The sequence below is a fragment of the Papio anubis genome, chromosome 8 (genome assembly GCF_008728515.1).
Source record: "Papio anubis isolate 15944 chromosome 8, Panubis1.0, whole genome shotgun sequence".
Taxonomy (NCBI): domain Eukaryota; kingdom Metazoa; phylum Chordata; class Mammalia; order Primates; family Cercopithecidae; genus Papio; species Papio anubis.
This window is the reverse complement of record NC_044983.1, coordinates 118,431,211-118,457,336: the sequence shown is the minus strand read 5'-3', so window position 1 is coordinate 118,457,336 and position 26,126 is coordinate 118,431,211. Positions and strand designations below refer to the sequence as shown.

At 39.2% G+C, this 26,126-nt stretch overlaps 1 protein-coding gene across 18 annotated transcripts in view; it reads right to left on the bottom strand.

The window, feature by feature from the left end:
* Nucleotides 1–26,126, bottom strand: part of TBC1D31 (TBC1 domain family member 31) — a 71,997-nt gene that overhangs the window by 34,341 nt on the left and 11,530 nt on the right. For all 18 annotated transcript variants that reach the window (XM_031669727.1, XM_021942596.2, XM_021942600.2 and 15 more), the window contains 5 exons: nt 23,771–23,949; nt 14,045–14,196; nt 10,335–10,494; nt 6,812–7,012; nt 2,587–2,763 (listed from right to left, as the gene is read on the bottom strand). In XM_031669727.1, the coding sequence (XP_031525587.1) occupies nt 2,587–2,763; nt 6,812–7,012; nt 10,335–10,494; nt 14,045–14,196; nt 23,771–23,949 (869 nt within the window). The remainder of the gene's footprint in view (nt 1–2,586; nt 2,764–6,811; nt 7,013–10,334; nt 10,495–14,044; nt 14,197–23,770; nt 23,950–26,126) is intronic.

The window sequence follows — 26,126 nt, the reverse complement described above, 5'->3', positions numbered from 1 at the left end:
TGTGGGCCAAGAAGAAAAATCAAGATCATATATTTATATATAACCACTTAAAAATGCACAAAGCATTCTTAGCTTGAATAGCTGAATTAGGCCCATGGGCTGTCATCTGCTGACCCCTGCATCAAGAGCAATCCATTCTGACAGCTCCTCCCCATCTCTCTTTCCTTAAAATTCTAGGCAATTCCTAACATTGAAGCATCAAAGAAAGGTCTGGCAGAAAAACATGCGGGAGTACATCATTTTATCCCAACAGGCATCAGCTCCTGCTGATAGTCCCTTATATCTAAGACTTTTAAGTCAATTTTTATCTTAATAAAAAATATTGTATAGAATTTAGGATTATAAAGCTGTTTTCATATATTATCTCAACTGGATCTAACAACTCTATAAAACAGATGAGATGTCTTCCTTTACTTGAGAAATGGGAACATCAGAGAAGTTTGGTAAATTGCTTATGGTCACAAATCTGCTAAATCTTGGCTCAAGACTCGAAGCCAGACTTTCTGATTGTGTTTAGTGCTCTTTTTACCACAAGAAACAGGTAGTCCAATGTAAGAGAAGGGTGAAGGGAAAACCCAAGATGATGGTGAATGAAGATACTTGAGGGCCATGTTAAAGGTATAGAAGGCAACTAGAGCAAATGAGAGCAGTATGATCCAGGAAGACTGCCTTCGTCATCAAGATACCTGCTGCCACTGAAGCCTCTTTTTAAACAAAGGAAAATGTGCCCTGGAGAGTTTGGCCTCAATTTGATCTGTTCTTGACCATGAGCTGATAAAGTTCCTTCTTTCCTTTCCGGGTGCTAATGCAAAGATTAGCTGAGGACTTGCACTTCACCCCATCGAAGTGTTCTACTTTGACCTACTTCTTAGAGCTGGCAATGGTTTCCTCAGAAGCAGCTCCATTCCTCAACATATTTCTGCAGGATATCCAGATTTGATCCACACTACAATGCTGCCACATACCCTGACATGATGAGCCTTTTAATACCCGAAGTTACTCATGACCATTCCCACCAGTTTTCCCAGAAAAGGTCCTGCAAACTCTGAAGCCAGAATATCTCAGAGATACCATTCAGCTTATCTTTGCAATAAAGCATTCATTAAATAGGAGCAATATTGCCCAATCTTTACACAACTAGGCTAGGCTTGTGTCTGCTATTCAGTTTTTTTCTTTAAAGAAATAATCTTTTGTTTAAAGTTACATGAAGAGGTTATAAAACTATAAAGAAAATCAAGGGCATAATTAACACAAAAGCAAGGACAATGGTTATATATATGGGGTAGGGAGAAAATTGTGATGGGGGATAAGCACACAGGGGGCTCCAAAGCTACTGGTAATGCTCTATTTCTTCATGTAGAAATGGGTATGTGCAGAAAAAAGTGAACACAAGCCGGTCTGAGCCTGCTACCCTTAGAAGACTTACTTGCAAGGTCGGCCTTTGGCTGGTGTCTAGAAGTTGAATTTCAGGAGAGTTCTCACTACCCCCAGAACCAATAAAGAGTGGCTCATTGTGTTTAAACTGTTTGTACAATGTGGCTTATGCTGAATGCCCGCCTTCCTTCTGGAAGTCTGAAATTTGAAACCTGTTAAAACAGGGTATCTACAGAACCAGCGTCTAGTAAAAGTCCTGGGCACCAGGTCTCTAATAAATTTCCCTGGTAGACAATACTTCACACGCATTGCCACACTTCATTGATGGAGGAATCAAGGATGTCCTGTGATTCCAGTGGGAGAAGATTTCTGGAAGCTTGTGCCCGGTTTCTCCTGGACTTCATCCCATGTGTCTTTTCCCTTTGCTGATTTTGCAAAGCAAAATCACTTTCATATATTATAGCTATGAATATGACAACATGCTGAGTCCTAATAAACCACCAAACCTAAGGATGGTCTTGCAGGCACCTGACACAGGATACATACGTAATCTTTTTTTACTTTTCATTAAGCTGTAATCTGTTTTAGATACTCTTCTGTGTTGCAAGTTTTACAATTAAAAAATGCTTAAAGAAAAAAGAAGTTACAGCAGTCCCTACTTATTTGAGGAGGAAATGTTCCAAGATCCCTAGTGGATGCCTGAAACCTCAGTTAAGTAGCTATTCTGGGGTGGGCGGGGGTAAGGGAGAGAGAGCGTGGAATGGAGCAAGAAGCTGATGGTAATATTCCAGTTTTTGATCTGGGTGCTGGTAACATAGTGTGTGCATTTCGTGAAAGTTCACTGAGCTGTATACTTAATGTGTACTTTGTATATGTGTGTGTATATATTTGTCATCAAAAAGTTTTAAAATCCCTTGAAAATAATGTAACATCTCTATTAATAGCTATATTTTCTTTATTTCTCAAACTAATATGGCTGGGTGTGGAAGCTCATGCCTGTAATCACAGCACTTTGAGAGGCCAAGGTGGGAGGATCACTTGAGGCCAGGATTGAGACCAGCCTGTACATAATTTCAGTTACAACTTTATTCTCTTCATTTATTCTCTTTCTTTAATTCCCAAGAGAGGGAAGAGTGGTGATGGCTTAGGAATCACAAGACTTGTCTACAGCAGAGTCATGACAAACAAAGTTTAATTACCAAATATTCTTACCTTTTTACTTTCAAAATCACCAGTCAGGTCTTGTTTTAATATTCTAGTTTGTATTTTGCTTCCCCTGGGTTTTGCTGGCTGCTGTACTCTCCCTGATGTTACTTTCATCTTAAGATCACTGGAACTCAGTTTTTTCTTGGGCAAATCTTCAATAACTTTCACTAAAGGCAGAGGTGGCTAAATGGAAAAATAAATATATGTATTCTAGTGGATATCCTTGGAAGATAGGCCTGTTAATATATGATTTTCAAAGTTTGCTTTAATAACATGCCTTAATATGTAGAATTATTCTTCAGGCAAAAAACCTAAGTAAAATGTCTAGGAACATTTGCTTTGACTAATAAAGCAAATTTGTGCTGAATCCTTTTGAAGAACATAATAAAGATATATGATTAACAATAGCAATAAATATAATTATTCCTTGAAAGCTGGCCTTAAATCATTTGATACCAAATCATGTTTACACATACATGGTGAAGTTAGTAAGGTGATTATTACCTACAGCAAAAAAAGGTACAGTTAGAGGTATGGCCCTCTAGAATTCTGACAGAAATATCCTAATATTCTTTGGGGTCAAGTGAAATTTCTAAGAGGAAACTGCCAAATGATTTTCTTCTAGAAGCATGGAACCTCTGCCTCTCTATCCCTTGGTTAAATGTTTTAATCTGCTTAGCGATCACTATTAGTTCCTTATTGTATCAACAGCTTAAGCAGTTCAGACAATGTGACCTAGAACCTATACCTTCATTTTTATGGGGCCCATCAGACAGGGAAAAAAACCTGAACAACTTCAATTTACTTAAAGTAACATTACTCACTAGAACATTTTCTCCATAAATAATATTCTCTTTGAAATCAAAAGATCTTCCTTCTTCAAAGGAAGTGAGCAAATAAGGTAACTCAGGCTTTCTAAGTTCTAAATACAATTCAAATACAATGACCATTTACAGTTTATGATTCAATTCTTCAATTCATCTATGGGATGGGATTAATAGTGGTCTGACTTATGAATATTACCCATCTTTAATATCCTTAAACTGTTTTTTGACTTCAATCCATTCTTCTACATTTTTATTAAAATGTCCATTGTAATGTCACAATTTCCCCTGTTTGAGCCTTTATCTTCTACCATGAAGTATAACCTCCCAAAAAGGACCTGAGATATGACCTGACTTGACATGCCTTTGTAGTGTTAAACCTTTAACACGTAAGAATTCATTTACTCTATTACCACAATACCAGAAATTTTCCAATGACAAGAAAATAAAACTGGCAAAAATGGGACAAAGGTGAGTTATGATTTACAGAGAATATAGAGCTGAACATTAATGTAGCCTGGAACAGCCATAAAGACACTGATGGTACTGGGAATGTGTCCAAAAAATAAAAAAGATCATTCTACTTCTAAGCTAGCTTTTCTATTCATGTGATCTCAATTTGCTCAACAGACAACAAGCAGAAAGGAACTCAATGACTCACTCTTACCATAGTTTTTCTCAGATCTCTGCCTGCCTCTATTAAGAAGGTTTGGCAAGGCCGGACGCAGCGGCTCACGCCTGTAATCCCAGCACTTTGGGAGGCCAAGGTGGGTGGATCACCGAGGTTAGGAGTTCAAGACCAGTCTGGACAACATGGTGAAACCCCATCTCTACTAAAAATACAAAAATTAGCCAGGTGTGGTGGCACGTGCCTGTAATCCCAGCTACTAGGGAAGCAGAGGCAGGAGAATTGTTTGAACCTGGGAGGCGGAGGCTGCGGTGAGCCGAGATCATACCACTGCACTCCAGCCTGGGTGACAGAGTGAGACTGCATCTCAAAAAAAAGAAGAAGAAGGTTTAGCTAGTACTGTAAAACTGACTATTCAGAGGCTGAAAACTCTCTAAGAGCAGATATTAATACATTTTAAAAAATTTATTAATATATAGCACATATTATAATGTAAAAATATATTTATATAGTATATATAATGATATAAAGGGCAAAAGAGCAGCAGAGTATAATCCCATATGTTTAGAGACAAGTATGCATACACACACGTGCGCGTGCACACACATAAGCATATACGTATAGTTAATTCTCACTATTTGCAGTGGTTCTATAAAGTCACCACGAACACTCAATTAGTGAATACTGAAATACTGCTCCTAGGGGAAACACAGAGTCAGGTTCCTGAGAGCCTCATTAATCAATCAATACATACATGTGTGTTTCTGTTTAAAGACATCTTATTTAATACATATTGCTGATTCCTTATCATTGAACTCACAGTTAATAGCACTATAACTCATTTCTGAATGAGTTTATCTAACATACGTATTTTCTCTATAAGGGAAGCCACAGCCTGTATTTAGAAACAATAAATAGCGCTTCAGCGCTATGCTTGGGGACCACTTTAAACAGTAAAATCTTAACAAAAAGCTTCAAAATGCAAAAAAAAAAAAATAAATGGTATTAAGCAGACCACAGAAAGGATACTTGTTTACACTATGAGAGCTGAAATAAGAAGACAGAGTGTTGCCTCGTTTGACTTCAGCTGGGAACAAGGGTATCTGGTGACTCAAATTTTCACTGCTCTGTGCATGTCCCTGAATGACCATGAAAGCACTGCAAGTATTAATTCTGAAGTTACAAATCAATTTTAGTGAGTAGGTGAATTCTCATGTATAGAATGCACAAATAATGAGGAGTGACTGTATATCTTTACATACATAGAAAAGAAATTGGGAACGTGTAAATCAGAATCATCTGAGAATGGTGAGACTTTCAGTGATTTGTATTTGTCTATTTGCTATTCTGTATATTCTTATTTTTTTCTGCAACAAGACACTGCTTGCATAATTTTTTAAAAGATAAAGAAAACAAAAAGGAGGAGGCACAAACTTTTTCTAGAATAAAAAAAGGTGGCAAATGCTACTCCAAATGTACCCAATCTCATGTGATCTTGGAAGAATTGGAACACCCAGAACTGCTAGTTATTAGCTGCGTGATTAAGTTTGAGCATGAACTTCTTCCTGTGTAAAATGAAAAGGTTAGACCAGGTGATCATCGAAGTCTCTGTTAGAGTTACCAAGGTGCAATTCCAGACTGGAAGACACACGGACAATATGACTGATTAGCTGGGGGAGTTTTAGATAACCAGAGAAGAGAAGAGAGGTGTGCATTTTAGTGAAATGGATGCTGTGGATAATAGATTCAGAAATAAGGATGGTGTCTATGGGGATAATGAGGGAAGTTGTAAATTTGAGGAAATAAGTTAGACAGGTAGACAAGATTGGAGAGAACACTGAGAGCCTGGCAGAAGAGTCTGGACTTAATTCCACAGGTGAAGGAAGGAAGCCGCTAAAATAGCATTAGTTAAAAAATGATGATGAATTATTTTAGAAGATGGTAGGATGGGCAGGGCAGGCACTGAGGGCTCTGAGTTTAAGATATTTCTTTAAATTACCGTTAGTCTAGAGTAGTTAATGAAGACCAATACAAGGATAGCAATTACAGAGGTTTATAGACATTTATAGATATTTCAAATTTAAGAAGTTGGGCTGGGTGCGGAGGCTCACGCCTGTAATTCCAGTACTTTGGGAGGCCAACGTGGGCAGATCATGAGGTCAGGAGTTCGAGATCAGCCTGACCAACATGGTGAAACCCCATACCTACTAAAAATACAAAAATCAGCTGGGCATGGTGGCGCACGCCTGTAATTCCAGCTACACAGGAGGCTGAGGCAGGAGAATCGCTTGAACCCGGGAGGCGGAGGTTGCAGTGAGCCGAGATCGCACCATTGTACTCCAGCCTGGGCAACAAGAGCAAAACTCCATCTCAAAAAAAAAAAACAAGTTAAATGACTTAGTATTGACTGGATTTAGGAAATAAAGGCATAGGAAGTCATAGAGCTTCAAGGTTTCTAGCTTATGAGATGGGAAGAAAACATGAGACAGAAGTGAAGAAACTAGGATTGAAGAACTCTTTTGGAAGGAGATAATGAGTAACACCTAAATGAGAGACATCAAACAGAGATGTCCCTCAGGAAGGCAACAATTTAAGAATAGAGCATATGTGAGAAATCAAGGTCAGAGATGTGGCTTTGGGAGTAAGAGCAACAACATATATCCAGAAAAATGGATAAGTTCCAGGTGAGTGAGAAACAGTAGCATAAAGATTTTACTCTTGATGATATAATAGGTAAGTGGTTATAAAAAGCTGATGTTGATTACTTGATCATACATACCTTATTTATTTCTTGTGTTAAAGCCTGAACTGAATATATGTTTAGACTTCCATTTTCCATAATACATGCAATGTACCGTCCATGTGGGCTAATTACTGATGAGCTAATTCCTTCATCAAGGCTCCCAATCTCAAAGAGAAGTTTACAAGTTTGTATATTTATAAATCTCATAATACCATCTTGACTTAGTACTCCAAGAACCTAAGAGTAGAGAGAAAAAATATAAACTCCTAAAACCATGTGACAGTGAATATCTGAAAGTCATACTATATACATGTCTTTACATGTATGCAATGTTTGTGTATGTATGTGTGTGTGTATATATATGTGTGTGTGTATATAAATACATATATTTCGAGGGGGACACCTAGAGGAAATTCTATTCTCAGTGAGATATTATGTTTTATTTTATTATTATTATTGTTTTGAGACAGAGTTTCACTCTTGTTGCTCAGGCTGGAGTGCAGTGGCACGATCTCCACTCACTGCAACCTCCAACCCCTGGGTTCGAGCAATTCTCCAGCCTCAGCCTCCCGAGTACCTGGGATTACAGGCATGCACCACCATGCCTGGCTAATTTTTGTATTTTTAGTAGGGATGGGGTTTCACCATGTTGGCCAGGCTGCTCTCAAACTCCTGATGTCAGGTGATCTGCCTGCCTTGGCCTCCCAAAGTGCTGGGATTACAGGCATGAGCCACTGTGCCTGGCCTGATATTATATATTTTAAAATCACAACTTATGGCTCATGTTGATTATGCCCTGGATCTAATCAGAATCAGCAAGGAACCTATCATGGTGGACTATGGAAAGGTGCCCTAAGAATCTTCCCTTCCCACAGGCATATCATGCAGGGGACAGAGAGGATTAGACAATGATACAATTTGAATGTGTCTCTCCAACAGCAAGTATTGGAAACTTGCTCAATGCAACAGTGTTGGCAGATAGGGCCTAATGAGAGGTGACTAGAGCATGAGGGCTCTGCCCTCATGAAAAGATTAATGCTGTTATTATGGGAGTGGGTTTGGTATAAAAGGATGAGTTCCCCTCCCTCTTGTCCCCTCCCATTCCTCCCTCCCTTTCTCACCCATATGAGGCCTTCTACTATATTATGACAGAGAACAAAGGCCTTCAAAAGATGCCAACCTCTAGATCTTGAACTTTCCAGCCTCCAGAACTGTGAGAAATAAACTTATGTTGTTTATAAATTACCCAGTCTGTGGTATTCCAATACAGCAGCACAAAACAGACTAAGACAGACAGTTCCTAACTTTTGCCTCCACACTGGCTATCAGGAACAAGGAGGGTGGAGGGTTTGCCTTCCTGTACCCTTTCCATAGCTAATCGAAGCGAACACCAGCCCTGCTGCCCCCACACAAACCTGTCACTGCCACTGAGGCTCCCCAGTGTCTACCTGTTTTCAGCAAATACTTTAAGTAACATCTGGAGAATGGAGAGTTTGTGAGTTGCAAGGATAGTGGAGGGGTAGGAGGGAAGCTGAGAAAAGTTTAAATTTTAACTCATAATTTCAAAAATTAAAAACATGTAATAAAGGCCGGGTGCGGTGGCTCACGCCTGTAATCCCAGCACTTTGGGAGGCTGAGGCAGGAGGATCATGAGGTCAGGAGATGGGACCATCCTGGCTGACATGGTGAAACCCCGTCTAAACTAAAAAATACAAAAACTTAGCCAGGCATGGTGGCAGGCGCCTGTAGTCGCAGCTACTCAGGAGGTTGAGGCAGGAGAATGGCATGAACCCAGGAGGTGGAGCTTGCAGTGAGCCGAGATTGTGCCCCTGCACTCCAGCCTGAGCAACAGAGACTCCATCTCAAAAAAACAAAAAACAAAACAAAACAAAAAAAAACATGTAATAAAAAAGTTGAAGCAAATAAACCCCCATGCTGCCTTGTCTAAGCTCAGGTTCTCTTCCCAGTGGCAGTGGCTGGTAGGTGATGCCACCATGTGATTGCTTGAAATGCTGATGTCATTAATCATACAAAAGACTGTAAAAGGCAGTTTGGAGGTGATAGTCTATAAAGCCCTCCTGTTGGCTGGCTTGCAGGAAACAAAGCCCCTCATCTGCGGTTGATGCAACTCCTCTGGAAGTCAATTGGGCAAGATCTACCCAAATGACAGATGCACATAACCTTTATGCCACTATTTCAACTCTGGGATTTTATCCTACAAAGAGGATGTGTGAAATGACACTTGTAAAAAGTTATTCAGTGAGCATGATTTGTCACAGAAAATGACTAAAAATAGGTTAAGTGCCAATAGAAGACTGGTTTAAAAAATAAACTGCATAGTGTTGCAGTTGTAAAAAAGAAAGAAGTTCTGCACTGATATAGAACAATTTCCAACTTAAGAATAAAAGGTAGACTGGGCGCAGTGGCTCACGCCTATAATCCCAGCACTTTGGGAGGCTGAGGCAGGTGGATCACTTGAGGTCAGGAGTTTGAGACCAGACTGGCCAATATGGGAAACCCCGTCTCTACTAAACATATAAAAATTAGCTGGGCATGGTGGTTCATGCCTGTAGTCCCAGCTTCTTGGGATGCTGAGGCAGGAGAACCACTTGAGCCTGGGAGGTGGAGGTTGCAGTGAGCCGAGATTGCACCACTGCACTCCAGCCTGGGAGACAGAGCTAGATTCCATCTCAAAACAACAACAAAAAAACCCAAAGAATAAAAGGTGCAAGGCTGTATAAAATAATGGGAAAAACGTAACACTATACGTAACAACAGTGGATATGGGGGGAGGTGAACAACTAGACAAATGGTAGAAAGGCATGACAGACTTCCTATTGTGTGCTGTTTTATGTCTTCAACCATATGAATATATTACCTAATCAAAAACGTAAGTAAAATGGACACGATATACACATACATGCATATGTATACATATATATGGAAAACATATATCTAATCTGTTAAAATACAAGATCCATGACAGTCTATTTGAAATAAGAAAGTTAAGGTTTGACAGAACTCAACTCTTAAAAAGGAATAAGTGAAGGGGGGGAAGAAGCACTTTGTAAACTAAAGAAAGATACCAATAAAAAACACGTTTCACAGGAGTGAGCAACCAGTTAGGGTAAATAAAATAACAACACAACGAAAAAATTTTAGTTCTAGTCCAATCTTTAATCCTTACAATTAACAGGAATGTTGACAAGTCAATGTTTCTAGTTGTTAGCGTTAGAATCTGTAAAATGGGGAGAATATCTTTCCTGCCTATGCCAAACAATTAAGGAACAAATGAAAACTAGCATGCTAAAGCACACTGCAAACCACAGAGTACAATATAAATTTTCAGTCTGCTGATTTTATAAGAAGAGCAAATTGTCAATAGTATAAAGAATACAAGATTTTGAAATTTTTTTCAATTCTAGACTCTTCACAAAAGTCACATATTTGTAATTTCAAATTCTTGTAACAAGGTGTAAGTTAAATAAGAGCTAAGATAGTTCAGAGATGGATGCGTTCTTTCGCAAAAAGTACAGTGCCCTACATTTATGTTACTAACCTGATTAGAACCAGCATCAAAACTATCAGGAAGAAATTCTAGATGACGAATGGCTCGAACTTTAGTGGGCATCTGGATAATTCTAAAGAGCTGCCTAGCTTCCAAGCACCACAAATGAAGATGATTTGACTTGCCTCCAGCAGCCAGGATTCGGCCATCTCTATATAACAAAAAAGCGAGAAAGTAAGGCAGGTGCAATTGTTTATAGCAGTGCTGTCTAACAGAACTTTCTGTGATGACAGAAAGGTGCTGTACCTGTGCTATCCAATATGGTCACACTAGTCACATGTGATTCCCGAGCACTTGAAATGTGGCCAATGTTAATGAGGACCTTATTTTTCAATTGTATTTAATTTGTATTCATTTAAATACTTGTATGGACAGCTCAGGTTTATAGTATATATATTTTTACCTACTGTGCTAAGGCACCCGTTTACCAAACATTGAATGACCTGATTGTGGGTTTTTTACATAACACTTATATTTTCTAGCATAATCTCAAGGTCACTTATCACTATCCAACTCTCTGTGTTTCACATACAGCCATGCAGAATTGGTGATACTGGCTACATGAAAAAATGTAACAGCCCAAACTTTTTTCCTGCTCAAAGAAAGCTACCTTAATAAGGTACAAAAAGATAAGTTGTTTTGACTTGCAAGGCCGTTGCTCATTCATTCAACAAGAACTTGTAAAGGACTTATTAATTTGTAAAAAGTGTAATAATACTATGGTTATGTTTCAAGTGTCTGCTATAAGCCAGGTATGGTCCCAGAAGCCAGGAACACAGTCAGTTAAGGCTGCACAAGTCAAGTAATCCTGCTCTTACAGGATTTTCAGTCTAGAGGAAGGCAAACAAACAAATAAATGAACTTGTTCTCAGCGGGTAATAAGTTCTATACAGAATTACAAAATAAGGTGATGAAAGCTGGGAAAGGAGGATCTGCTACCTGAATGACACAAATAGGCCAGTCATGGGATGATCTGGAGGAAGAATTCTATCCTGATCAGTATTCCAGACTGGCTGGTACAAAAGTGCTGAAAAAGCAGTAAAGTTAGTATATAAGGAAAAGTAAGTAAGAGGTCATACTCAAGTGCATTGCCATATGAAAGTACACTGCTATACTCGGGTGTGGCTAGAGGAGACTAAGGAAGGAAATGAGACGAAGCGAGGGAGGCCTAGGCCAGATGACAGAAGGCCTCGGGGGAAATGAGGGGTGGGGGGTTGGATTTTACTCTAAATGATGAAGGAGGTTAAATAGGAAAGTGACATGATCTGACTTACTGATTTATAAAAACCACTTTATCCGCTGTGCAGAGAATGACTATAGGAAATGAGATTGAAAACAGGGAGAACAAATAAGAAGGCTATTATAGTCGTCTAAAAGAGGCTAGGGTAGCTTGGATTAGGGTACCACCCACAGCAATGAATAAAAACAAATTGACCAATTTGAGATATAGTTTGGTTGAATTGATGGGATTTACTGATGACTTAGAAGAACAAGGTGAGAAAAGAGAGGAATTAACATATATTTTGTAACTCTTTCCCCTGACTAGAAACAAGGATCGGCCTAGTCAAAATAGAACCCCTAGCATCCAGATTAGGGTCTTGAAATACCACTTCCCAAAAAAGAACCCAGACTCTTTAGAGAAAAGGCTAATTCCAGGGTTAGGGCAGGAATTGTACCAGATAAGCTTGGAACATCTTGTCACATCAGAAAGCATGAAAGCTATCATAGGCAACTGGAGTTGTAGTAAAAGGATGCCAAAGCCAGTGAACAGAGGTTCCTATTAGTCAAAGATGAGAGAACTGGAACATCTAAGAATGACGGCTGCAAGGTATTAAAACATGCTAACTACTCTAAGCCTATGAATTTACAAAGATTAAAGACATAAAACTTCATTAGCTACTTTTGAAAGATGCCAATAAACCAGTTCATTACTTTTAAAACTAGTTTAAGAAAAAAGAGGAGAACATTAAGCATTCATCCTGCCTTTCCTTTACAACTGTACGTCAAAATAACCAAAGGGTAGATGAGAAGAAGTTTCTTTCTATAGAAGGTTATTAACTAATAAGTGAAGAAGAAATGAGAGAATTAGAACAGCAGCATTTTGCTAACTTCTAAGGCCGTACTGGATCTAGGGAATGATCACCGATGGCTACTGACATCACAAAAGAAAACTGTTCTATGTTGTTACTGATGAAAGTATAGAAACCACCTTCTTGTGTAATGTCTTCTTGTGCTTAAATCAGATCAAGCCTCCAGTTTTTAGAAAATACAGGTATAACCAGTATACAGGAAAAATACAGATAACAGAGGATCATATTAAACAATACCACATGAAGACAAAGAGCAAAATCCAGAATATAGAAAACTCAAGAGGAGAAATAACCAGTTATTTAATGAATAAACTATAAGGGAAAAAGAAAAGATGACTACATCAACAAAATACAATGTGTGAACCTTGTTTTGCTTCTTATTCAAACAAATCAATCATAAAAACCAATTATTAGACAAATCAAGGACATTTGAATATGACTAGATATATGACAATATTAAGATATTCTTATTCATTTTTAAAAAGTGTGATAATAGGCCGGGCGCAGTGGCTCACGCCTGTAATCCCAGCCCTTTGGGAGCCAAGGCAGGTGGATCACCTGAGGTCAGAAGTTCGAGACCGACCTGGCCAACATGGTGAAATCCCGTCTCTACTAAAAATGTAAAAATTAACCAGGCGTGGTGGCAGGCACCTGTGATTCCAGCTACTTGGGAGGCTGAGGCAGGAGAATTGCTTGAAGCTGGGAGGTAGAGGCTGCAGTAAGCTGAGATTGTGCCATTGCACTCCAGCCTGGGGGACAAGAATGAGACTTCGTCTCAAAAAATAAATAAATAAATAAAGTGTGATAATACTATGGTTATATTTCCAAAAGGGCCCTTATCTTTCAGAGATAAACTGAAATATTCATGGATAAAATGATATACTTAGGTTTTACTTCAAACAATGCATTGGGGAAGTAGGTGAAATGACTGATAAAAATAGAAATGGCCGGGTGCGAAATGGCCGGGTGTGGTGGCTCATGCCTGTAATCCCAGCACTTTGGGAGGCCGAGGTGGGCGGATCACGAGGTCAGGAGTTCAAGACCAGCCTGACCAACAAGGCAAAACCCCGTCTCTACTAAAAACACAAAAATTAGCCGGTGTGGTGGCGCATGCCTATAATCCCAGCTACTCAGGAGGCTGAGGCAGGAGAATCACTTGAACTCGGGAGGCGGAGGTTGCAGTGAGCTGAGATTGCACCACTACACTCCAGCCTAGGCGACAGAGCGAGACTCCACTTCAAAAAAAAAAAAAAAAAAAAAAAAGAAATGGCCATTCATTGATGATTATTGTAGCTTATGGAAATATTTAGTGGTTCTGATGGAGGAAATGCTGGTATAAATAAAACAACACACACACACACACACACACACACACAACAAAAAAAACAAAAAAAAAAAGAAGAAATTCTTACGGGTTCATGTATTTTTCTATTTTTGTGTATATTTGATATTTCGCAAAATAAAAAAAAGTCAGCAGATCATATCTAAATTGGAAGGTAACTTTTTCTAATATGACAAAAAGATACTGAATAAAAACTAAACGAAAATTTATAATTTTTTACCAGAAATTAAATTTCTTAAATATTCCTAGTGTCTTAAAATGCACATTACCTGGTCACAGCAAACACTTTGTATAATATACTAGAGCTTTCAGGTGGAGCTGGCAATTGATATTTGCAAAAAAGTGTGTCACATTCCCAGGCAAAAATGGAATTATCTTTAAAACAGCTGAGGATGGTGTTACTTAACGGTAGAAAGAAAACCTAAGGAGGAATAGAGAAAGTTAGTTTTCACACAAGGTTCACATAGTACTCTTTAAATTTAAAATTATACAAGAGCCTATTTTTCTTTATTCAAATATTCTTTTCTTAAGTTGGAGAAAACTACATTTCTAATATATGACAAGGAGTAATACTGATTATTTCATAAATTATTATTAACCAAAAAAAAAAAAAAAACCCTTCAAACGAAAACTAGGTATACTATAATGACTAGACAAGTCACAAAATTCTAAATGGCAGTTTAAAAAATTTCACCTAATATTATTAAAGAGTTAAATGAAAACAAGATATAATTTTGAGTATCAATTTTACTTCAAAAATAAAGCACATTGGTCAGGTGTGGTGGCTCACACCTGTAATCCCAGCACTTTGGGAGGCCAAAGCAGGTGGATCACTTGAGGACATGAGTTTGAGACCAGCCTGGCCAACATGGTGAAACCCTATTTCTACCAAAAAAATACAAAAATTAGGTCGGGCGTGGTGACTCACACCTGTAATCCCAGCACTCTGGGAGGCGAGGCGGGGGAATCACCTGAAGTCAGGAGTTCGAGACTAGCCTGACCAACAAGGGCTCTACTAAAAATACAAAAACTACTCAGGCATGGTGGCAGGCATCTGTAGTCCCCACTACTTGGGAGGCTGAGACAGAATTGTTTGAACCCGGAAGGTGGAGGTTACAGTGAGCCAAGAACCTGCCACTGCACTTTAGCCTGGGCGAGGGAGTGAGCCTCCGTCTCAAAAAAAACAAAAACAAAAACAAACAAACAAACAAACAAAAAAAACAATTAGCCGGGCACGTGCCTGTAGTCCCAGCTACTCAGGAGGCTGAGGCAAAAGAATCCCTTGAACCCGGGAGGCGGAGGTTGCAAATAAGTCAAGATTGCACCACTGCATTCCAGCCTGGATGACAGAGCAAGACTCTGTCTTCAAAAGAAGGCACATATATGCATACACAAAATGTGATGTGTTTATATATACATATTACTCCCACAAAATGGGGTGTATGTATATATTATTCCAACGGCAGTGTATGACAGTGCCTTTTCCCTATACTCCCACCAACATTTGATATTTTTTAAACATCTATCAGTAGTTAATATTTAATATAGTGTTTATATTAGTATATAGCTCTATATATACTATATATATACACACACATATATAGTAAAAAAAAAGCCACTGTCATACACTGCCACTGGGAGTAAAAATTAGTTAAATATACTATACTATATGTGTCAACAGCCTTAAAATATGTATCTTCCCAAATTAGTCAGTTTGCTTTTAAAAGTTAGTCCTGGCTGGGCACTGTGGCTCACACCTGTAATGCCAGCACTTTGGGAGGCTGAGGTGGATGGATCACCTGAGGTCAAGAGTTTGAGACCAGCCTGGCCAACATGGTGAAACCCCATCTCTATTAAAAATACAAAAATTAGCCGGGTGTGGTGACAGGTGCCTGTAATCCCAGCTACTCGAGAGGCTGAGGCATGAGAATCACTTGAACCGGAAGGTGGAGGTTGCAATGAGCTGAGATTGCGCCACTGCACTCCAGCCTGGGTGACAAGAGTGAAACTCCATCTCAAGAAAAAAAGTTACTCCTTTGGGAATATTAGGCAAAGTGTTTCAAGATAAGTAAGTGTTAAGCATTTTTTTTATAAGAGTAAAAAGGTGCAAATGCATATATAATCCTATCTTATTACAGATTCAGTTTATTTAATGGACAACTGAGAGTGAAACTGATAGCAAAGTTGAAAATGCCATCACTTTATACTCCTAATTTCCATTTTTCTATCACAAGCCTAAACAATGCTTCCTTTTGTTAATACAAAATTATTAACGGAAATTAACCAATATTTTCTCATAAAAGTTTCAGTGGCCTCGAATATGATTTTGTGTGTCATCGATACAACACACACACATATATAATGCACTAGAGAACATACTGGTTAGCAAAAATAATCTACTTAGGATTAATGCCAACAAGACAATAAAAAATACTAACTCAACTACATCAGATACTGATAGATCAGGCAAGGGCCTGATCAAGCTCCTCACTTCATCCTTGGCTCACTTTGCTAAAGACAACCTGTGGTAGATCTTTCGCTATCAGATTCACTGTTAGGAAGATTTATAATATGAAGGCCTTACAGATTTCTATGATCTACAATGAATGCATTAAAACACTCTTTCAAAACTGATGTCAAAAAGTGACTTCCAGAAAATTCTTGGCCAGTGTGATTGGCTCAAGCCTGTAATCCCAACTGGGAGCTGAAGGCGGGCGGATCCGCGAGGTCAGGAGATCAGAGACCATCCACAGCTGACCACGGTGAAACCCGTCTCTACTAAAAATACAAAAACCGCCAAGCGAGGTGGGCGGGCACCTGTGAAGTCCCAGCTACTCCGAGGGAGGAAGCTGGGGCAGGGAATGGAGTGAGCCGGGAGGCGGGCTTGCAGTGAGCTGAGATCCGACCACTGCACTCCAGCCTGGAGGCGGCAGGCGAGACTCTGTCTCAAAGGAAAAAAAAAAAAAAAAAAAGAAAAAGAAATTCTTATTATAATTAGCAGTCACTTTTCTGGAAAAGTAATAAAGTTTATTCCTACTGGGAAAAGCAGAAGCTTAAAAGTTAATGAGCATCAACTGCTATTTTAGCGGAATAACTGTGATAGATTATTGCCTACATGATTATTCATTACTAGATTTGTGATTTTAATTGCCATATTTTAATGATTATAAAATTGTTTCTAATGAAGCATGTCATTATTATTTAGATAGTGTCATCTCTTGAGAAACATAAAAACCTTAGGAAAGACTTCAAAACATTAACAAAGTATACTTTTTGGGGGGTTAGTTTCAAGGATGGAGCTGCAGTTTTTCCTTGTGGAACACAAAATTCCTAAGCTTTCCAATTCAGTTTGAGGAGGTAGATGAACTCTTTTCAAGGTTTATTTTATCTATCTATCTATCTATCTATCTATCTATCTATCTATCTATCTATCTATCTAGAGACAGAGTCTTCCCTCTGTCACCAGGCTGGAGAGCAGTGGCGCGATCTTGGCTCACTGCAACCTCCAATTCTTCTGCCTCAGTCTCCCAAGCAGCTGGGACTAGGGCCGTGCCAACATGCCTGGCTAATTTTTTGTATATTTTAGTAGAGACGGGGTTTCACTATGTTGGCCAGGCTGGTCTAGAACTCCTGGCCTCAAGTGATCTGCCTGCCTTGGCCTCCCAAAGTGCTGGGATTACGGATGTGAGCCACTGTGTCTGGCCCTTTTTCAAGGTTTAAAGAGTTTAGGATACTAATATTAGCAAGTTAAGGTCAAATGTATTATTTGGCAGTAATTTATTGAGTGTCCTGGGTACACAGGCTGAATTAAGTTCAGCAAAACACTCTTTATTAGATGTTTTCTGATATCCATCACAAAGCCTTTCTGATACCACAGTAATCACAAATCCCGGGGATTCCAAAATCTCTAACTAATGAGCCGAATATCTTACCTCCAAGCATCAACAAAAGAATAAAAATGTACTAATCTGAAAAGGTATAACTGGTTTACCTGAGAAGCAGTAAGGCTTTAGATAAAGACAGGTTTGAATTCAAACTGCAACTCTCTTCTAAACTATGTGATACTGAACAGATTACTTAATCTTTCTGGACAAAGTACTTAATATTTCTGAACTTCGGTTTCCCTTCTTGCAAAATGGGGATAATGGTATCTACCCTTCCAGATTAAAGCTTGAAAATAACTATTTAAAATGTAGGTTCATGGAACATACTGAACAATGGGTATCTATTACTATTACTAATAATTACTACTATTACTGCTTACAAAAATCAGCGGAAAGAGGTTACAGTGGTAGGTTCTTTACAAACACTCTGAAATCAAAGTTCCATAGTTCCTTTTCTGAAACCCTTGGGGCTTCAGAATGTAGATTTCCAATTTTAGATAGGTAGTATGATGTATATTCTATAACATTATGTAGAACTTTAGGCGACCTGGGGCAATGCCCCATACTCAAATATATTAATATTTCAGCCTCACGTCAATTCAGTTCAGATTTTGCTGCCAAATGAATTGAGGTCAGATCGCATTTTGCTGCTGAGTTATTTAAATACTTTTGGGTTTCTGAATTGTTAATATAATGTAGCTAAAAAATAAATAAATAACAGTTACCCCCCAGTTTTGTTTTTTTGAGACAGGAGCTCGCTCTGTCGCCTAGACTGCAGCACAGTGGTGTGATCTTGGCTCACTGCAAGCTCTGCCTCCTGGATTCAAGCCATTCTTGTGCCTCAGCCTCTTGAGTAACTGGGACTACAGGCACACGCCAGCACACCAGCTAGTTTTTGTCTTTTTTGTAGAGACAAGGTTTCGCCATGTTGCCCAGGCTGGTCTCCAACTCCTGGGCTGAAGCAATCAGCCTGCTTCTTAAAGTGTTGGGATTACAGGCATGAGCCCATGTGCCTGGCACCCTACAGCTTAGGCAAATTATCTAATTGCACTGAGACAATCCTATCATAGGCTTGATGGTTACAACAGCAACAGATGTAATTTTACTAAGCACTTACTACACAACCAGCACTGTCCTAACTTTGCGTAGATTATCACACTCAGTGCTGAAACCAACCCTGAGGGAGGGACTACGGCTGAGTATTCCTTATGCAAAATGCTTGGAACCAGAAATGTTTTGGATTTTTTTGGACTTTGGAATATTTGCATTATACTTACCAATTGAGTATCCCTACTCCAAAAATCTGAAATCTTAAATGCTCCAATGAACATTTCCTTTGAGCCTGATATTTGAGTAACATGTTGGCACTCAAAAAGTTTCAAATTTTGGAGCATTTGGGATTCCAGATTTTTGAATTGGGAATCCTCAACCTGTATTGTTTACTATTTTTTCCTACATATAAGGTAAATAGCTTGTCAAAAATGTTTAACATGAATCTACTCAAACCTTTAGACTTAATATCTAGTTTATAGAAAATGCAGGCGAAAGACATACAAGTTAAACAATAATGATGAAACAGAAAAAACAACTCCAGAATGTGGGGTATTTTCTAAGATAACTGGTCTGATCTCTCCAGAAAATTAATGTCATGAGAAAAAAAGTAGAAGACTAGGTTAGATTAAAAGAGCCATCGAAATTGAAATCCGTAACAGAAGACCCAAAGCAAGTTACTGAAGGGTTGCATGTGTCATCAAAACAAATAAATAAATAAAAGTTCCATTTAAAATATAGAATCAGGATCTGTAATAAAAATATGAGTTTAGTAAGAATTTGATAAGATTAATGTTTTTAGGGGCACATGTTCTCAGGCTCTCCTGAGGGCTGTGTCACGGGAAAAAAAAAACTTTAAAAAACGAACATTTTACTTTAGTATTCAGGTTACAGTTATTTCCTGTTTTCAACAGAAGTGGTCACCACCTGGCCCATCTCTAGTCTTTGTACAGCCCAGGAGCTAAGAATGGTCACTTTTTTTTTGAGATGGGTCTCACTGTGTCACTGTGTTGCCCAGCTAGGTCTTGAATTCCTGGGCTCAGGGGATTCGCCCACCTTAGCTGGGTACCTGGCTTTAAATGGTTACATTCTGAATGGTCATATAATTTTGCTCTTGAACTGCAAAGTCAAAAATATTTACTGGCCCTTTAAGAAAAATTTGCTGATAACTTGGACTATGGTGTTATTTTATTTTATTTTATTGAGACAGAGTCTCACTATTGCCCAGGCTGGAGTGCAAGGGTGTAATCTCGGCTCACTGCAACCTCTGTTTCCCAGGTTCAAGTGATTCTCCTGCCTCAGCCTCCCCAGTAGCTGGGATTACAGGCATGTGCCACCACGCCCAGCTAATTTTTGTATTTTTAGTAGAGATGAGGTTTCACCATGTTGGCCAGGCTGTTCTCGAACTCCTGACCTCAAGTGATCCACCCGCCTCGGACTCCCAAAGTGCTGGGATTACAGGCGTGAGCCACCGTACCCCGTCCTGTTTTATTATTTTAGAGCAATTTACTGTATGCACACATCACACTATACATACATTTTCACATTTAATTTTATTCTTATAGCACTAACATTAATATACTTAGGCACACATGACAGTATACATACATTTTCCACAGTCCTAATTTTTAAACTAAAATATCTAAATGTCCAAGCAAGGTTTGCATTGGCAACTATTCAGCGTATACTCATTTTAATTTCATAGTAAAAAGAACAGATGGTTTCTGTGTCATGTGTCATTGTTTCATAACTCTGTTTCCACGTGGCTTCAACTCCCAATGTTCTCGTCTTTGGAACTTAAAATTCAAAATGTAAGCACTAAAGCAATTAAAGAAGAAAAGACCTACTAAGACATTTGGCCTAAATCCCTAATGAATAAGTTGGCACAACTTTTATCTCTTTTTAATTATTAAAAGCACATTAAAGGACTCTGGGATTTCCATGGAGACTACAAAGTAAATTTTTGGTTGACATGCACTGCTAGCTGTTCACGTTAATAACCTAGAAATTAAAAGCAGTACTGCATGTATAATATAACCTGAAGCAAAATAATTAATCACACAAGAGACTCAGATACTCCTGAAAATAATATTTAGCTAATGAAATAGAAAGAAAAAAACCTGAAAAGCAAAAGATGGTGGGCATTAAGGAGACAGGGCCTTCCTTGGACTAAAACAACCTAGCAATGCCACATTTGAAGTGGGTTTGAGGAATAGGGCCTGCGTGCTCATTTGAATAAAATCAGCCAAACAGAAAGTTTTGAAGAGGAAAGACCTATAATTCCATCTTCCTCTGACTTCTCCACTTCTAACATTTTGAACACCAAAGCCTGGCATAGAACAGGTGCCCAGGCTGGGCGTGGTGGCTCACACCTGTAATCCCAGCACTTTGGGAGACCAGGTGAGTGGATCACTTGAGGCCAGGAGTTTGAGACCAGCCTGGCCAACATGGCAAAACTCCATCTCTACTAAGAATACAAAAATTAGCTGGCTGCCATGGCGCACGACTGTAATCCCGGGTACTCAGGAGGCTGAGGCACAAGAATCGCTTGAATCTGGGAGGCAGAGGCTGTAGTGAGCTGAGATTGTGCCACTGCATTCCAGCCTGGGTGCCAGAGCCAGACTCCGTCTCAAAGAAAAAAAAAAGAACAGGGAGGAAGAAGGAAGGGGAGAGAGGGAGGGAGAATCGGTGATGTGGACAATGTAGTGTGACACAAAGTGCCAGCTCCCTTAGGGTGGAAGTCACAGACAGACCCCTAGAGCTGAAGAGGTATGACAGGCTTGGATATGGGGGCCTGGAGGAGGAAGAGTCACCGGGGCACTGCAAAAGGGTGGAACAGCCAAAGGCTCCTTGACTCCATCCCAGGATTTGGGAGGCCTGACTCTGCAGAAAGGCTCCAATCTGGCTTCACACCCTGCCGGCTCTGGCACTTGCAGCTGCCAGTGCTTCCAGTCTCCAGATCCCAGTGTCTTTGTGTTTGGGGAACAATAAACACTGCCTACTTCATTGAGGCAGTGTCAGGACCGAGTTGAGATAAGGTATGGAAAGTTCTTAATACAATGCCTGAAAATAGATTCAGTAGCTATTATCACAATTGAAGAAAGGGTGAGATCTGACTAGGTGGAGAGAATGGGAAGGTTACTGGGTGTGGGAAGGAGGGAGGAGGGGGCAGCAGCATGGAAACCCTATGAAAGAGACCAGTTTGGATGTCATATAGGAAATCACAGGAGATGACAGCCAGGGGACATAAAGGACAAAATAACAATAGGAGCTGCTATATAAGGGCCTGGCACTCTGCCAAGCCCTTGACATGAATTATTTATTTTATCTCATTTTCTCACTAGCCCTGGTAAGGTGGTTACCACAGACCCATTTTCCTGCTCAGGAAACGGAAGCCCAGAGAGGTTGGTTATGTGGCTTGTCTGTAAAAAGAAAAGACAGAACCAAACTGGGGCACTTGCGGGGCTCAGAACAAGAATACATCTGGAGGCCCATATACCATATGTTTCTACATAGGTAGAAAAAAACAAAAGAAATGGATTTTTAAAAGGTGGTATATTTATACAATGGAATTCTAAACAGCAATAAGAAAGAACAAATTATTAATAATATGAATGGATCTCAAAAACATTATGCTGAGCGAAAAAAGCCTTACATAAACTATTATTGTATAGTTCTATTTATACAAAATTTTAGAATAGGCAACACTAATCCATGGTAGGAAAAAGAAGAGTGGTGGTCACCCAGGGAGGGAGACGGTGGAATTTTCTGGGATAATGGTAATGCTACATCTACACAGGTTACACAGGTGTGTGTATTCGTGAAATTTAATAAATGAATACTTAAGACTTAAATATTTCATTATATATAAATTTTACATCAACAAATATTGACCCCTAGTCAATTAAGTAAAGGCTTAAGTATTTACAGGGAAGTACGCTGATGTCTGAAGTTTACTTTAAAACACACACACAGCTGGGCACGGTGGCTCATGCCTGTAATCCCAGCACTTTGGGAGGCCGAGGCAAGAGGACTGCTTGAGCCCAGGAGTTTGAGACCAGCCTGGACAACATAGAAAGACCTTGTCTCTATAAAAAATTTAAAAATTAGCTGGGCATGGTGGCACACGCCTGTGGTCCCAGCTACACGGGAGGCTGAGGCAGGAGGATCGCTTGAACCCAAGCTGCAGTGAGTTATCATTACACCACTACACTGCAGCCTGGGTGACAGAAAGACCCGTCTCAGAACAAAACACACACACACACACACACACACACACATTATTAGGAGAATTAATGAACAGAGGGACAGAAAGATGGACAGAGTGGCTGGGTGTGCGGTGGCTCACACCTGTAATCCCAGCACTTTTGGAGGCTGAGGTGGGCAGATCACTTGAGGTCAGGAGTTTGAGACCAGCCTGGCCAACATGGTGAAACCCGGTCTCTACTAAAAATACAAAAATTAGCTGGGCATGGTGGTGTGTACCTGTAGTCCCAGCTACTTGGGAGGCTGAGGCAGAAGAATCACTTGAACCTGGGAGGCAGAGGTTACAGTAAGCTGAGATCATGTCACTGCACTCCAGCCTGGGTGACAGAGCAAGACTCTGTCTCAAAACAAAGAAAAAGAAAGAAGGATGGATAGGCCCATAAGAGAGTATAGTACCATGTAAAGTATAGTAGAGGATAGTACAGTAACATGTTAACGGTAGAATCTAGATGCTGAATGTACATGTGTTCAAAAATTCTTACAAATCTACTGCGTGTTTCAAATTTTTCATAATAAAATGTCAGAGGGTTAAAAATGAAAACAAAACCAATCAACTAAGTGACTTTCGCCTTAGGAGAGTTGAAGTTACACAGCTATAATTTTAGAAAAGAGCTCACTAAGTCATAAATTGTAGCTATAGGCAACATCTTTGTGTTGGTCACTTTGCTTTGCTTGTTGCTGAGTTACAGAGCTACAAGGACAAAGTAAATCATTACTCATATACATTTATATACCCTGTTGACCAAGAAATTAGCCCGAGAAGCACAACAGGCCAAGATGTCCCCTGTCACTGACCTTCTGTATACCCACAGATTGGCGAATATTCAGCTTTCTTTTTCTTTGAAAGGTATCCAAGTCCCATAATTGTGCTGTATCAGAAGAAGTGGTAATGGCGTATTTCCCTGATGCATGCACAGAGATTGAAAATACTGATGACTCATGTCCTCTCATCCAGCTAACTAGCTCCTTGGTGACTGTGGTAAAAAGTAAAATTGTTACCCAGGTAAAACATTGTACGTCTAGAAATAACACTACATATAAACGCCATAGATGAACTGATCCAATAGGTGGTTAGGTATTACATGAGGCACCTCCATTAATATCCACAAAAATGGAAGCCTGTGGCTAGTTGATAAAGTATGACGGGACATGTTAGCAACACCTCATTCATGTAGGAGACAAGGCTGACAAAGGCTTTGATGCAGAATAACCTCAAAATTTATGCTAGTGAGTTTGGGCTTTCTCTTGCAGGTAATTTTATGTAAAAGAGTACCACATTTAGTCTGTGTTTTAGAAAGAGCACTTTGAGGATATCTGGTGGAGGGGAAGAGATTGAACAAGAAAGACTAATTTATATGTTGCTGTAATAATCCAGGCAGGAGATAGGGAGGGCCTCAACTAAGAAAGTGGCAATGGAGAAAAGAACAAATCCAAGAGCTAGTAAGGAGAAAAACAAAAAAATATTAGTGATCAAGTTGATGTTCTGAGATACAAGAGAAGTGAAGGCTCCAGTGGTTCCCGCTTAGTTATTTAAGCAGATGGTGATATTGTTAGTGGATGTAAGAAATACATGAGGAGGGGCCAGGCGGTGGCTCACGCCTGTAATCCCAGCACTTTGGGAGGCTGAGGCAGGTGAATCACTTCAGCCTAGGAGTTTGAGACCAGCCTGGGCAACATGACAAAACCCTATCTCTAAAAAAATGAAAAATAAAAAAATAATAATAAATACCTGAGGAAGAACAGGTTTATCAGTGTGAGATAATGATAATACATTTGGTTTTTAAGCTTGAGTCTGAGGTACTTGTGTGTATTTGTGTAAGCAGAGCAAACAGTTTGGTAGGTAAAGTACCAAAAACTATTCATGATCATTATCACTGGCTAGTAAAAGCGTAGGTGATTTTTCTTTTCCTTTACACTTTTTTGTATGTTTGCAAGTTTTCTACAGTAGGCATGTTTTACTTTTATGATCAGAATTTTCCCCCCAGAAAGATGGAACTTGAGAATAGTCAGAAAGCAAGATATAAATCTGGGAAACGTTATGATACAAAGTAGGTCAAAACTGAAGACGGAGAAACAGACAAATCCCTTAGGGAAACAGCAGTGGTTTCCAAACACCATTCGGAGGTCTGGCGTTAGTTAATGATAAATTTTCCACTGGTCTTCAGGGAAAGAGAAAAATACAGATAATGCAGTGAGTTTTTCATAAAGTCAAATTTAAAGTACTACTCTTTCATTTGTATTATGTCACTCCCTGTTTATGTAGAAAGAAAATCCCTTGTTTTATGAAATTGTATTTTTTTCCAATGTCAATTAGCAATATTAAAAGTTGACAAGCTATGTGAGTTCTTCCACTTTTTTAATTGGGTCAAAAATCCAAAGTCTAGGAACCACTGAAAGAATTCAGGAGACATGATTGAGAAGCAGTTAGAAAGACAGGAGGAGAACCAAGGTAATAGAATGAAAACTAAAACAAAACAAAACAAAACAAAAAACTTTCAAAGTAATCCCAATTGTTAAATGCTATAGAGAAGTAGGATGAAAACTGTAAAGATGACTTAAACGATCAGGGGTTAGGGTTACTAAGGACCTTGGAGACAGAAATTTCAGTAGCATGGGGTAGGGGAAGCAAGGGTCAGAATTCATCAATGGATACTGCGAAGAAGCAGAATTTGGCAGAGAGGGGAAAGAAAGAAGGAAGGAGACAGTGTCTAAGGAAGGGGCTTCATGGTGGGGGTTCAGTGAAGTAGGAGCAACTATAAGAACACAGAACAAGGAAGAAAAAGAGGAGAAGAGTGGAATTTAAGGAAAGGTGAGTTATAAAGACTTCATTTTTCTGATATTTTGTCACAGCAATGTTTGTAATGCCAAAAATTGAAAACAGTTTGAAAGTCCAGCAATAGGTAATAGGTTAAAAAATTATGGTAAACATCTATACAGTGGAATGTTAGGTATTGATTTTAGATATGCGATATGAATTTTAATGAGGTAAAATTATCCCACAAAACAATACAGACAGGATAATTATGCATTTGTTAGAAGATAAAAAAAGTATATACATAGAAAACAGACTGGAAAGAGAGAGCCCCATTATGAAAACACTGCGTCTCTAGGCCGTACTGCAGAATCACTGTGAGTTTTCTTCTTTGTATGT